At 47.2% G+C, this 15,109-nt stretch overlaps 1 protein-coding gene across 1 annotated transcript in view; it reads left to right on the forward strand.

The window, feature by feature from the left end:
- Positions 1-15,109, forward strand: part of CAMKK1 (calcium/calmodulin-dependent protein kinase kinase 1, alpha) — a 61,622-nt gene that overhangs the window by 32,032 nt on the left and 14,481 nt on the right. Inside the window, exons 9-11 of the mRNA XM_009695670.1 lie at positions 9,182-9,381; positions 10,097-10,150; positions 11,726-11,799. Coding sequence (XP_009693972.1) covers positions 9,182-9,381; positions 10,097-10,150; positions 11,726-11,799 — 328 coding nt within the window. The remainder of the gene's footprint in view (positions 1-9,181; positions 9,382-10,096; positions 10,151-11,725; positions 11,800-15,109) is intronic.

Raw genomic sequence — 15,109 nt, forward strand, 5'->3', positions numbered from 1 at the left:
AAGCCTACAGGTTTGCTGGACAAAGACAGATGCTCTGCTGGTTTACTTAGATATCCTGGATATGGTGATACCTGAATACAGGTTTGACTTCTTAAAGGCAGTAAAATTTCCTTTGGGATTGACTCCATGGTGACTTGTGTTTAATAACTGCACAGTAAATTGATGTAAGCGAAGGTGAATTTGGTGTCATGCCAGTTTGCTTTGGCAGATGAACAGTGGAAACCAGTACCAGGTGAAGCGTGCAGGAGAGGTTGTGAGAGAGAAGCGTACTCCATCAAAAGACATGAGACACATGCCAGGCAGGTATCCCAGTTTGGTTTTAGGACTGGGGCACAAATAGCTTTGTTTAGTAAGAACCTAAGTAAGGGATAAGAATAAGCAGACGAAAGGTCTGTCTAAGCAGGTAGGCTGGCTGTGACACTAGCCAGGAGCAGACACTTAGCGCAGAGCACGCACACAAGCTTGACCTAGGGGAAAACTCTGCTGACTTGCACAGTCAAGATGAAGCACAGCAACTGTACCTTCTGCTGTTTAGCTGCAAGCTCGGTATTTTATCCAGCTCACGAGAAGCTGAAACAGTTGCTGTCTGTGGCTGAAAGGAATAAACAATGTCATTTCCTGCATTCTCTGTAGAAAATGCACACTTTCCCTCCTGTGACTCTGTCTAGGGAAACTAAGGGTGGCAATTCTGGTCCCTTCTGCAGAGGAATGCTTGCCTCATCTGAGCTATTGGGTTGAAGGGAGAGTCGTGACACGCAGCTAAAGCCGTTGGGAAGTTACCTTTCCAGCAGCATTTCTCTGCAGGGCACCTGAATTAATGCCTGCGATGCTCTGGAGCCCTGCACGCTAAGCCTGGAACAATAATGAAGTGCCTGACGTGCAGATCAAAGCTGGCTTTTCTGAGATAACATTTAATCTACTTGATCATCAATATGTGAATATAATTTCCATTATCTTAAAAGGAAATTCAAGCAAATAAATCAACAGCTGAGTCAACACAGGCTTGTCTCTTCTGAAGAATATCTACTGCAATGTAAGCCCGGGGTAGGTGTGCTGAAGCATCAGTGGCGTAGATGGGTTTGATCTGGTTTGGCTCTTGGCAGAGGTGAGTTCCTCAGACCTCGTGTTGGCCTGGGCCAGCAGAGCTGGGACACGAGTGTCTGATGGAGCTGCTGCATGCTCTACTGTGATTCCCAGCATGCTACTTGGTCCATCTGTGCCTCCATTCCTGCGTGGGAAATGGGGACCTGCTCCTCCTCTGCTCCTGCCTCTTGCCTGAGCAAGTTCAGAGCTCCTCAAAAATGGAGGATGTTGAGGTGAGGGCTCTTGACTGCAACAGCGGCTGCCTGATGCTGGGTGTTATAAATGACATCACCAGAAGAGGAGCTGACTTGTGTTTTATCAGGTGCAGACAAGCTCTGTTTAGATGATTAAAACCAATCAAACAAAAAATCTTTCATGTAGCTGCAAGTGTTGCTGATACTGATTGATGAGGACTTTGTATAAGAATGAGAGTAATTAGCTGGTGGAGCAGATCAGAGAGATGTGCTAAAGCATCTTAAGAAAGATCAGGCACTTTGATTTTTTTTTTTTTGTAGTTCTTTGATGCAGTTAGGTAAGTGATTGTGCTTGGGATTAGAGGCAGCCCATGGCACGGACTCTGCAGGTTGTTTTGGCAGCACTTGCTGCTCCCCATTTTCTCAGTGGTCCCTTGAACGTTGACACATGTGGAGCCATGGCAGGAAGCTCTTGCATGTCCTCTGTGACTGGTGATACAGGGTTGTGCTCATGTGGGCTGGAGGACAGGTGTAGAAGGACAGCCTTTGGCAAAGCTACCTATCCTTCCTCTTCCCTGTTGCTTCCCACTGGCAGTATCCCATACCTATCCTTTCTGCCGGGAGCACGATGGTCAGCCGGGTGCTGAAGATGGAGCACAGATGGAAGCTGAATTCCTCCAAAGGGCTGGGCAGTGCTGGGTGTTGAGATCCCCCTTTGTAAAACCTGAGCTGAAGCAACATACTCAAGTGGCAGAGATTTGATGGATGCAGCAAGAGAGTGGCAAAATAGTGAACAGAGCTGGGATCCTCACCCCAGTCGCTACACGAAACCCCTGCAATGAGCTGAGCATGCGAGGGAAGGTGTTCCCCTTGCACAGCCCACTACATCCATGTCTTCTGGCTCTTTCTCGGTGGAGCATTGCGGACAACCACAGAGGCTTGCTTCAAAGAGCAGCCTTCTGTTTTAAGCTCTGGATGGTGGTGCAGCAGTTTTCTTGGGAGGGTATTAAATCATTTCTTTGCTACAGGGGTGATGTGAGACTAATATTAAGCAGACTCTGCAGTAGCACCATATGGATTGCTTTTGCCCTTGAATGGGATTGGAATTCTGTTTTTAATCAAGTATAATTCACAACAGCCTCAGTAAATAGCAGGATGTGTCAGTGCATTGCAAAGTTTTATATGTATAATTTTTAAATGAGCTTTTAGCGAGTTGATATTAACCTGCTGAAGCTCTAAGGTTTCCAGAAGGGAATGTAGTGAAAGGCACCTTTTTTAAAAGGACCAAGGAACAGTCTCTCTTTTTCTAGCACTTCTATCTCTGCTCCCTCTTGGTCTTCACTGGCAGTTAATCTAGGCAGACGGTTCCCAGGTGTTTGCTCCTGAATGAAGACAAAAGGCTATTTAGTCTCTGAATAGCCTGTGGTATCTAGAAACAAGGAGCATTTGTTAAATGAGTTGCATTTTGCAAAAAAAAAATCTGTCTTGTCCCACTGAAGGCAGCCAGGGGACTGAACAGAAAGAAATGGTGTGCTCAGCAGGCCTTTGCTAAGGAGCGGTGATGGTGCAGGAAGGCGGGGTGGCACCTGCAGAGAGCCCAGGCAGGGCTGGCTGAGCAGTAGAGATCCTCCCCAAGATCTGCCCCTTCTTCAGCCCCATCTACTGTACCACAGCCACTGAGGATTCACCCCTGCCTGAATGCCGCTTCAAGATAGGAATGCTGCAGGGTCTCTAAGCCACAGCACAGTTTAAAGCTGTGATGCTCCAGGACCTGGGCCCAGCTCTGTACCTTCCTGAGCAGCTGGGGTACAGCCGAGGGGTGAGATCCTCTCAGGAACAATGTACGTGCACATTGACATACAACAGCTATGATACTTGGAGTACTGGCTCTCTGCAAGAGTTTCATTTTGTAGTTATTGAAGTCATCTGGCTCTGACTATGGCAAGCTTGGTTCTGCAGGGACTCTGACCCCAGTTCAGAGGTGTGTAAGCCTATGCTTTTTTTTAGTACCATTCCCACATCACCTGCTGGCTTTTCACAGAGATAATGTTCAGCATGTGCCAAAGTGGTGTCCTAAATGGACATGTTTTGTAACCTGGAAGTACAAAGTAGCTGCTCATTCCCTGACAGTCAGCACCCAGAGTGTTTGGAGGCGTGTAGATGGCAGAGTCCCACCAGGCAGCTGTGACAGCCTCCTGGCATTAAAGACACACTGTCTTGTTGTTTAGGGCCAAGGATAAGAAACAGTGTTTGTGGTGCTGATGAAGGTATGGGAGAAGTGGATGCAAACTGCCCAAAAACTGTTGAAAGGATGTGAGAATCCAGGTGTGCCGCTGGAGAGGCTCTCTGAGAGTCCATCCTGGGACAAGGTCTGCCATAAGGACCAGCTGCAAGGTCATGGGCAGCTTTTCATGAAGCTGTGGGTGCTTTTTTTTCTGCCCCTGTTGGGAAGGTGTGAAAGCAGGAAAAGCAGGCAGCCCCACCATGGCACACCGCACATTCCCATTGCTCTGAGAAACTCTGGATTACTCTGTTTTGTACATAAACACCCAAACTATTGTATCCATGCTGCTAATACCAACTGAGTTAAAATACACTGTAAGGAAGAAACAAAACAAAGCCCTGAAAAACCAGATTTTCAAGAAGACCTTTTATTTTGGGTAGTTGTTTTCTATGGGCTCAAATTTGAACACCCAAGTACAGGTTCATCCCAGCTGCTATAGGCAGTAGGTGCAGCGTACCTGGTAGAGGCTCTGTCTGAGCTCGAGAGGGATGGAGGAAGATGGTCCTTTCCCAGCTGTTGCTCACACCTTGAGTGCTCTGAATCCTCCTCTAAGGTTGTATTTCTCCACCACATAGCATCAGCCTTCAGCAGGCTTTTCTTAGGTGCCTGCGCTCTATGCCCAATGTCAGGAGGCAGTCTAGACTTTCAAGCATGATTTCCCTTGTTTCTGAGCACCCTGGGACTCTAGGGTTTGACTAAGTCCAACTTCAGGTAGGCCCAGTGAGGCTTTCTAACACAATTTGTGATGAAACAAGTATTTCTAATGCACTTTGGGATCTTTGCCTAGATGATGCTCTAGAAATCCACGGGACTGTTATTCAGATGCAAATAGGCCTGAAATACTGTTACCTTTCCACTGAAGTGAAGGATGGGTCTGATAGAATCGAATTTAACGGAGTGCTGCAGAATCAGAATTTCTCCTAAGGGCTCTGTAACATCTTACATTGTTTCATTTTCATTATGAAGAGGTATCGATCTATTCTTTGAATCAGGTCTGTCAGAACAGAAAGTGCAGAGAATCTTGGAGCCCAGGGAGCTGCTGACCTCTACTTTAAGAGCAAAATCCTTTCCGAAAAGCAACGCTTGGAACCATTTTGTCAGTTTGCCAAAGCAGCTTCAGTAAAGTACTCTGCTTTGGCCTGTTCAGTGTCGATTTTAACCTTGGGAGGGATGCAGACAGGTACATTTGCATGGGAATGAGTGTTTTTCTGCTGTTGATGTCCCCGTTGTGTGTGGCAGGTGGGGCCTGGGAGGGGAGCACTGCTGCAATGGTCCTTCTCCAGGCTGCGTGCATCCAGCAGCCATGTCCCCAGGGCTGGACGGCATGGGTCTGAGGGCAGTCTTGACAGGGCTGATGTCTGCCTGGTTTGTGACTGTTTCTGTAATGTCGCAAGCAAAAAATGCAGTGCCTTGCTGTGACCAGGCTCTTTGAGCAGGAAACACAGTAGCTGGAAGTTCTCTCGAAGACACAGACTCCACTTAGGGGTCCCAATTCCCCTTGAAGGGAACTAAGGGGAGGTCATGGGTCGGTTTAAAAGAATAATCCCCAAACCCTCATGGAGCAAGTTTAGGTGCAGCGATGCAGATAGTTATTCTGGTTATGTTTCTTTAAAGCACATTTGGGGTTTTTATTCAGATGTTGAATAAAATCTTCTGTGCCTGACGCAGCCCTGCTCCTGTTTGCTAGTGGCCCTAATCCCAAGGAGAGGATGAGTGTCTTGTTTCTGGGACCTCTGGTCCTGGCTTCCAGTGACATTGAACAGCAATCCTAATGAAGGTGCCTTTCCTACCTGCTGCTCTTACATCTGCAGAGGGAAGAGGCTTGCTCCCAGATGCTTCAGGCTGGTGAAATTAGAGAGTTACTTTGTGCTGGTGATTGTGTTTGACTGTGGCTGTCACCTGCTCCCCTTGGGTGGCTCCATGGGTTGTGTGCTCCTTGCGCCGCTGTCCCTTCTATACAGTCATTAGCAGTCTCGAGGGTATCATTAGTGGTAGGCTTTTATTTCTGAGATGTGTAGCTCTCCCTCTGGAGTTCTGCAGGGATAACACCATCTTTTCCTCTGCGTCTTGTGCTGGAAATGCAGATCATGCTGGTTTAACAAGTACCTTTCCTGCAAGACAGCTCTGTCGCCAGACTCCTTTCGCAGTGTGTAGCAGTAATGCTTGTGTCACCGCAGGCACATCACACCGCTTGGCCGATCAGCTTTTGGCCAGCCTTGCTGAATTCATTGTTCCCTGCCTTTCTCCCTGCAATGCGTTACCTGCAAGAGATCTGGACTTGCAGCAAAAGTTGGTGGCTTGGAAAGTTTTTCTGAGCTTAGTGGTGTTGATGTCCTGCAGATGCACAGTCCTGCTTCCTTTCTGCAGCTCTGAAACAAGCCAGGTTTTTTCTGTTGCCTACAAGTGGACTTGGGAATGATTTCGGGGGAATCTTTTACTCTTCTTTCTGTAGCCCTGTATTGTACTGAACTGTACCAGTGGCAAGGCACAGCACATGAAAGGATAGGACCATGCGTTTTGAAGCCTGAAGCCTGCTTTGGATAGCTGCGCAGGGGAGGAAGCCCGCAGCGGCTGGCAGACTGGGACTTTTAAGAATTGTGTTTCTTCAGAGCAGAAAAGGGATTTCAGGTTGCCTTCATCAGGTTAGCGGCTCCACACCAAATTGTTTCTTGGCAGATGTGAGCTCTTGCTCTCACAATTTTTATAGCTGTGATGGAGCATTGTTCATTTACACCAGCTGGTGCTCAGTGCACAATTCCTGTCCCACATCTTTCTCCCTTCATGGCTATTGCCTCTGCACAAGTCAGCTGGATAGGGGAGGGGATGTGCTGATAGCAGAAGTCTTGTGAGCCAGCTGGCACAAGACTTTCATTACTGTCACCCAAACAGTGTGGCAAAGCAGCACGGCGTGTGAGTTGGACACTGCTCCCAGCACCGCTGCTCCTGACCTGGCCAGCCATTTCCCCTCCACTCCCATCTCTTTCCCATCCCAGTTTGTTATTACTTAAACTGTGTGCCAGGTTTGCAGAAGCGCCTGGCTGACATTGCATGGCAAAGCCCTGGGACGTGTCAGGCTCACTTCTGAAAGCACAACCTGTGCTCCTCTGCCCTGCAGGCACTTGTGCTAATGTTTTGCTCTCAGCAGTTGAGGTCAGACTGTCGCCATCCGTAACGCTCATGTCAACCACATGGATGTTCTGGGCTGGGAGGTGCAAATGTTCGTTGACCCTAGTGTTTGGCTTTAATTTTTGCAAAGGATGTGTTTCTTATTTCTTTGTTCAACATTCATATTACTCCTGTGCGTAACAGCCAGCAGTGCCCAGACCTGCTGGGTACCAGACTGAGATGGGCACTGAGCAAACACAGAGCATCTGGCAAACGGCCTCTGTTTTTCCTCTGCTTTTAGTAGGTTGTGCAAGGGCAGGGAACATGTTTTACAAGATAAATAGTTATTTGATATGGGAATTGGTTTGTGGTTTTGTTTTGGTGTTTTTACTTTCCTGTACAGAAGAAATAGTAAAAAGGCTAGAGTACCTGCATGCCTAATGTAACTCCCTCAGTTTTCACAGACTTAGGTCCAGGGATGTATTTCCATGGCCCATGTATATTTGTGGCCTGTATTTTTTTAGAGGCATTGAGAATCTTAGCTGTGTGGTATCAGACTTGATACCAGACACTTGCATGAAAGGCAGCTCATCATCTCCTGAAGGGAAACTTCACTCCCCTCACTTTTTTTTTTCCCTCTCCCTATATTACCATAATGAAATGTCAGCTTGCCACCAGCTTTGCTGTGGAGCAGATGTCTCCTCATAATTACTGTTGTTGCAGGGTTTTCAGTGTTTATCCTGACTGTCTAGCCAGGCTGTTACAGCATTAACTGGCTCACATCACAGTGTGGCTATGTGTTTGCTGCACATCTGGAAGAGGATGTAAGCACTAGTGCTCTCCAGCAAGCTTTGGTCTGCTGGGTCTCCAGATCAGCTCTTTAATGTGCCAAGGACAGCATCCCCTGACTGCTTTAAACTAAGGAGAAGGCCTGGCAGAAGTAGTATCTGCAAGCGTGACTTCCCCTCCTCATCCATGACCTGTTGGAAAGCTGGCTTGAAAAGAGCAGAACAATTACTTGAAGCTTGTTCTTTCTTGGTCCTAAATACAAGCTGAGATGCTCCATGGGGCAGGCTGCTTTTGTGGCAATGTGTTGACCAGGTTTGTAAAGCAGGAAAGGATTAGAGCAGCATTTTCCCCCACCCAGCTGTGCATTTCCTAGGAGATATGAAAAGTGCTCATGAGGAGATATAAAACCAAACATGCTCTGTTTGTAAGAAGGAAATATGAAAATGGTGGTTGGGGCTGGGGGAGGAGGGAGAACGAGGGGTCCTGTTCCCCTGGGAAGGGCAGTAAAGACTTGGAGGATTTCCTCTCCTGTTCAGTAAAACAAATCTCTTCGGTTTTCTACAGCTCTGTTTTCAGGGTCATTTTGTGTTCTGAAAGTGTAGGGGTTTTTTTTTGTTAAATTTGTTCTCCAAGTTCCTGAGAAGTCAGCCACTTTCCTACAACTCTCTGCTGCTGCTTCACTCAGTTGTCCAGAAATGGCTTTCTTGCAGCTGCAATATTGCTTCCCAGATAGATTGTCATGAGTGGGATTTTTTTATTGTTGGTGGTGTTTTCAGTGTATCTCAGCCTTCAAGCTCTTTTCAAGGGTTTGTTTCATTGTGGATTTACAAGTGATTCAACTGGTTCCTGTAGCTGGCTTCATGGAGCCAGGACAGAGCTGGGGTCTTTGCTGCAGCCTCGTGGAGCGAAGGGACACACATAGGGACAACCTTTGCACTGAAGGGCCCCATGGCAGAGATTTTGGCCGTGGCTCTGAGTGCCAATGATCGGAGTGGCTGGCAGCTTTGTGCGGTGGTGGGGGTTTGGGGTGATGCAAAACAAGTTGATGTCATTTCTCTTTTTGTGGGCTCCGTTGGAAAGCATGGCTAGAGAAAGAGTGGCTTTTCAGGGGTGCTGGCTCTAACCAGCTGGTGATTGCTCCATGGTCAGAGGCATCTTTTGGGTTGGATATATCCACTGATTTCTCAGCTGTTGGCTGGCCTTGATGCTTGGCTGCTAATTTTCTTATTTTGCCTAAATACCTCCTTTGGGCCTGTTTCATTCTGCCCCTTTTGATTAGCTTTATGGCACTGCGGTTTCAAAATAAACAAATTAAAAATGAACATCAATTGGATCCCATAAACCTTTAATACAGCAAGCTGCCCAACCCATCAGCTGGTCTGATGAAGACAAGCAAATCTGCAAGATTTAGTGATTCCCTTCTCTAAGAGCTCTGCTCGATCTCGCTGGTTGGGCTGTTTCTGGGTTCATGTCTGTTCTTTGCATAATTGCTGGCAACAGATGTATTTTGGAGTGTTGTGGTCTGTACATCCCAGTGAGGGACTGAGAAGGAATGACTATAGGAAAAGGTACTTCTACTGCGTTGTATTGCATACCCAGCAGCAGCCTTGAGTGGGATGCCTGAGCTTGCACCTGTATTTTCATCCTCCTGGAAAGGTTTCCTCTGGGTGGGTTGGCTGCTGTGGCAGACCATGCTCCTATTTTTATTTTAATATTTTTTTCTTAGTGCACTACCAGAAGATCATTCACCGGGACATCAAGCCTTCCAACTTGCTCTTAGGAGATGATGGGCATGTCAAAATCGCTGATTTTGGAGTCAGCAATCAATTTGAAGGGAACGATGCCCAGCTTTCCAGCACAGCAGGGACACCAGCCTTCATGGCACCAGAGGCCATTTCGGACACGGGCAAAAGTTTCAGTGGAAAGGTAGGTCTTTGCTCACAGTCTTCTGGGACCCCCAAGCATGGCACAAAGGGCAGCACAACACCTGTGTCCTTTGCATGTTGCCTGCCCAGGAATTATGGTGCAAATTGAGGTTGTTTTTAAGTAAAACTGAAGCCCTAATTCTGTGTTCAGTCCAAGCAAAACTTGCATTGGCTGGTCTATGCAGTGGGCAGACAGGCTTTGCTGCAGAACTCTGTCCAGACCATGTTAGAGCCCTTTCCCTGCCCAAAGGGAAGGGAGAAAACTCCTAATTCCCTTCCAATATAATGAAGAAGTGCAGGGAGCTGCTGAACACCAGGCCACGTCTTGATCCCCTGAAAGCGAGGGACACAGCAAAGTGCTGTGATGCAGATGTGGGGATAGGTTCTAGTGTATTATTTTTGCCTGGAAGAAGACTTTTTGAGGTTCAGCTCCTCTTCAGCCCTGAATGGTGTCATCCCCTGTAAGAAGGGGCTGCTTACTGGTCACTGCACTCCACAGCAGGGTAAAGGGTGGCAGCGTCTGGCCCAGCACAGTCCTCATTTCCCAGGCATGCTACAAATGCCTTTAGGAGCCCAACTTCAGAGAGACTGTGCACAATAAAATGGAAAATGTTAAATGCATACAAATAATGTTCTGTGAGTCAGTGGGGAAAATCCAGCTCATTCAGATCATCTGTGTTGCATCTCATTTACTGCCTGCGCATGCTTTCTTTCAGGCACTTGATGTATGGGCCATGGGAATTACCCTGTACTGCTTTGTTTACGGGAAGGTAAGCTGGCTTTCAGATGCTGGAGCCTTGCACAGGATTTTGATTCATTCCTTTCCAAATAAAGGCAAATATCAGAATCAAAGACCTACCTTCTGCAAGCTCCTGTTTTCCCAAATCACCCTGTGGATGAGAAGGGACTGACGTGGTGATCTGTGGAAAGGATGATTTCTAGAGTTGGCCCCTGTACTGAGAGCAGTTGTTTGTGCTATAAACCCAGAGTAGCATCAGTAGCACCAAGAATAGTTTGTTGAGGGCTTATCCATATTGCCTATATTTAGAAACAAGCCAGATAGAGCATGGAGAAAGGCTCAGGTTTGATCCCAAGCCAATGCAGCACTTTAGCAATCCAGATTACAGAAAGCTCTGTCTACCAGAGCTGAGCTGGACCACTTTTCAGAGCTGCCTTCTGCAAACTGTGTCCTGTCATGGCTTTTCCCTCCCCTGCAGCCAAAAGCCCCTCGTCCCACCCATGCTCTCCCAGGGTGAGCAGTACAACAGGTAGAGGCAGTATGTGTGTGCAGGTCCGTTCCCTGAACCTCCTGTCCAAGCTGCAGATCCCACCACACAGGCACATAAGGCATCCAGCTCAGGGGTAGGAAGTGGCTGGGGAAGATGGCAGAGGCAGAACCAGCTCCATTGCTGGTGTGATATCGCTGAGCTAAGTCGGGATGGGAAATATTCTCTGCCCTGTGTCTACAATGGTGTCTCATTTGGACCAAATCCTGAAGTGAAAGGGCATAACCTTGATTTTGTGTTCTGGTGTAACCTCATGATGATATTACTTCCTGCTGTGGCAAGCACTGGAGGAAAGAGGGAATATAAAGCCAAGCTCAAGTTTGTCTGTTCCATGTGTCCCTGTACAGTAAATATTGTACATCTTGTACCTATTTTAGATTTCATAATTTAATCTGGCCACGCAGGCTGAGACAGGGCCCGCCAGCAGCCCACAGCCCACGGAAACAAGTGTATCTGCTCCTTCAGTTTTGATGCAGATATTCATAAGGCCTGTGAATACGCTGCTCCTGCATCCCCTGCAGTATTCACTGCAGCTCACTTAGCCGCCTGCCTGCCCTGTCAGGTAGAAAGAGTCAGAATCTAGGTCTAAATTAATCCAGTGTAAAAACTTCTGCTGGAGAAAAATATGCTTTGAATACAGATACTTGAATTTAAAATGGAAACCCAAGTGTTTTAATAGTAATACCTAGCTCCAAATTATGCTTGTCACAGAGAGACCTCAAAGCAGTGATAGGAGCGGGCGGGTATCAGTATCTCCATTTTGCAGGTAGAAATGGAGCAGAGAAAGGGAAAACGAGTGGTTCATGGTCACCTGGTAGGCTGGATTGAGGGGGGTATCCCAATCCAGTTAGGTATTCCCTAGATCCCTCTGCTGTTCTTCTGCATTTATTTTTTAATACGGAGCAAATCAATTTATTGTGTGTGGGGAGATTTTATTTATTTCCATCTCTGCATAAAATTGAGAGAGCACAAACAGAGTATACTTGCTGTTATGTGAATGACAAATGCCTAAATGGTGCCAGGATCTGACAACTGGAAAATCTTTTGTTTGCTTTACAGTGCCCTTTTATAGATGAATATATTCTGGGTCTTCATAACAGGATCAAGAACAAGCCTGTGGAGTTCCCAGAAGAGTAAGTAAACTTTACTCAGCTACTGTAAAATAAAGTTCAGTTTTCAGTGTTATTCACTGTGCAGCATAAATGCCAGTGGGTCACTGTGGAGGGACAGACAAGGGCAGGCGAGGCGCTTTGCTTTCTCCTGGGTCTTTCACATGGGTTTTGTGCTGATGTTGTTGTCGAGGCATTACAGCTGCCTCTGCTGCTCCTGTGTCCATGTTGTGCAGATAAGGGCTAAAGGAAATGGGTCTTGAAATCTTTGGAAGCAGAAGGGTTTTAGTGTGGGTCTAGTAAGTTCTGCCCCAACTACTTGACCCTGGAGATGTTGGAAGCATGGTTTGGTTGAGGTTTTGTGTTGCTCCCACGTGGTAGCCACCAGAATGTATTAGTTTCCAAAGGCAGTGTGGTTTATAGACTTCTGTCTCAGTCTGCATAAACACATGCTGCTTCCGTGGACCTACCTTGGAGCTACTGGAAATGTTGGATGGAAGGAGACTTGTCCTGAGATATACAACCACAGCTTGGTGCATCCCCACTCCTCTGCCTCCTCCAACATGCTCCAGGAAAATATGGATTCATCTTGTGTGCTGGCAAACTGGGGCTAGTTTTGATCAAAAGAGAAATTAATTTACCCATTTGATATTGAGAGGCTGCCCCCCACCCCGCTTTGGTCAGTGAAGGAAACCCATGTAGGCCACAGTCAGAGCTGCATGGTAGAGGCTACTGAGCTGTGTTGGGTGGGATGGCCAACTGCACGGTCCTGTAACCCACAAAAGTGCACTCGGTGGTGTCAAGGGATGAGCCAAGGCCACTTGCGTGCCATTTGAGCAGTGGAAAGTTCAGCGTCGAGGCACTGAGCGGTGAGTGTGGTCTTGTCAGAGGAGGCTGGCAGGAGACAATTACAGCCTATGTGTGCTCAGGCTCTGCCACTGAGCCACCATGCCTTTCCTTTCATGTGCTGGGCACTCCTTGGCGTTTCCTCTCTCTTCAGGCTTCTGGTGATTTTTTTTTTTTCTGCTGGTGGTTAATTTCTTTCTCCTGGTTGTTATCAGTTGACTTGCCAAAGCTGGACTCTTATCTTCCTTCCCAAATCAGCACAGTAGTCAGGCAAAGAATTTTTTACCTTCTTGACCCAATCATTCATTCTAAGAGATAAAATGACTTGATTTAAAACAAGCATGAAGAAATTAAAACTGTAATGAAAGGCACATCTGGTATTAGAGAGGAAGGGAGGGATGTTGTCAGGCAGCCCGCAATATGTGTGTGTATCCACCATCTATTACGTGAATTATTTGTGAGATGCTCACTGAAGTTTTAGACACCTGCAGTGAAGGGCTAGACCTGTGCCTTGGCAGTCCCAGGCTCCCTTCTGAGTCTGCAGAAAGCAAGGGGTACAAGGGGTACTCAGGCTGTCCTATTTTAGACATCTGCTTTACAAGGGATGACTTGTGCCCCAGGCTCCAGGGGCTGTATTAATGACTGCTCTATTGACTACAAAGCACAGCCACTGCAGATAGTTCAGATGGAGCCATCTCCGCTCAGGCTGATGGAGCTCACACCGAGGACTGTGGAGCACACCACCCAAGGACCTGCAGCCACAAGGTCAGGCCACTTGAGATGGCAAACCCAGGCCCCAGTCGTGGGTATGGAGTGATTCTGGCAAGGCAGCTCTGTGCCCTTGGTGAGGTTTTACAGCTAACCAGGCTTCAGGCATTAAGAGCACGAAGGCTGGTCGTGCCACATTGCCGTGTTCCCACCGGTTGCTCTGCGGTTGGGGCAGGACTCTGACTTGACAGCACTGCAGAAAAAAAAAAAAGAAAAAAAAAATTGTTTGTGTTTCCCTGACAGTCTTCTTTCTGCTTGCTTGGATTCTGGCAAAATGCCCATCCTCTTTCAACCATCATATATTTGGGTTAGCAGTCAGCTTACAAGTGACTGTTCCCATCTGTCTGCAGTAAGTTATTAACATTTAATGGGCTAACTGGGTTGTGCTAAGAACCTTTTCTTCATTCAGACATTTCCTTCAGTGATAATTCGACTGCATGAGTTATTTGGATTTCTTGGCGACCTGCTCTCCCACTCTAAAAAAAGCTGCACCCCTCGTTAGGCTGTTGGAGGAGCAGAGAGTTGCTGGGTGTTGACGGCTGTCTAAACTACATCTATTTGTTAGATAAAGGCAGTAACAGAGACGCACATAAAGCTGGAATGCACTGGACTGGATCCACCTTGACCTCCCACAGAATTAGCACCTCGCAACAGTTAGGAATATTTTGGTTTCAATTTATTTCACCATGGCTACAAAAGACACATTCCTGTTTGCAGACAGTCCATGAAAACTCATTGCCTGTTTCCTGACAACCTTTAGGACAGAGATGGAGCTGACTGTACCAGCGTCATTGTCCCTTCCCTTCCCTTAGAGACGCTGGGATAAATATTTATCACTCTGGAGTTCTCATTCATGTCAGTGAGTCCTTGGCATGGCACGAGGTAAATGGGATTAGCTCACACCCTGAAGATCCTGGCATGACTAAAAAGCAAGCTGGAGAAGTTTCTGTCCAGACACACATTAAGAGAGCCAGAAGCTCTGCATAGTCCCTCCTGGTGAAGAGCTGAAGTCCAGGACAATGTTCTCTGACCTGCGGGCACCCTGTAAAATGATCTATGGTGCTGGCAGCCCTCCCAAATGGGTGCTGAGCTCTGTGATGCTTGGCATTTTCCCTAGAGCTGTTACAGGACTATGACTGTGAGAAATTCTGGGTAGCGCAGGCTTTTCAGATGAAAAATGCCGTCGGGTACAGCATGCACCCTGGCAGAATGGAGAGAAGGAAAAACAGACGGGATGATGCGATCTGTTACCTGGCTATATCCCACCTGACACTTCGTGATCCTCTACAGGGCTTTTCCTTATGACATTAATCCTGTGTTGTGTAGAAATCAATCTGGTGCCCAGAAACGTTAGGTGATTATATATTCCATTTCTTGTATTTTAAATAAAGCTGTTGCCAGTTTGGCACAGATCTGACATTAAGTATCCTAAAAACAGCATCTTGCCTGCATCTCAGTGTGGTCCTCCCGTAAGAGTCTGTTTATTCTGACCTGCTAAATGCACTGCCACTCCCCATAGCTGTTCCTCTGGGACTGGAGCTCTTCTCAAGAGCAGCACTGTTCTAAATTGTCACCCTACCTAAATTGTCACCTGCAGTGCAGCCTGGGAAGTGGGAAGTCTCTGAGGACTCATCCTGCCATTCCCCTTGTCTGGGCCATGCTGCCTGTCTACTGCAGACCCTTGATGCAACTCTGAAAAATGTTGAGATTTTAAACTGAA

This window comes from Cariama cristata, unplaced genomic scaffold (assembly GCF_000690535.1).
Source record: "Cariama cristata isolate BGI_N322 unplaced genomic scaffold, ASM69053v1 scaffold16492, whole genome shotgun sequence".
Taxonomy (NCBI): Eukaryota; Metazoa; Chordata; class Aves; order Cariamiformes; family Cariamidae; genus Cariama; species Cariama cristata.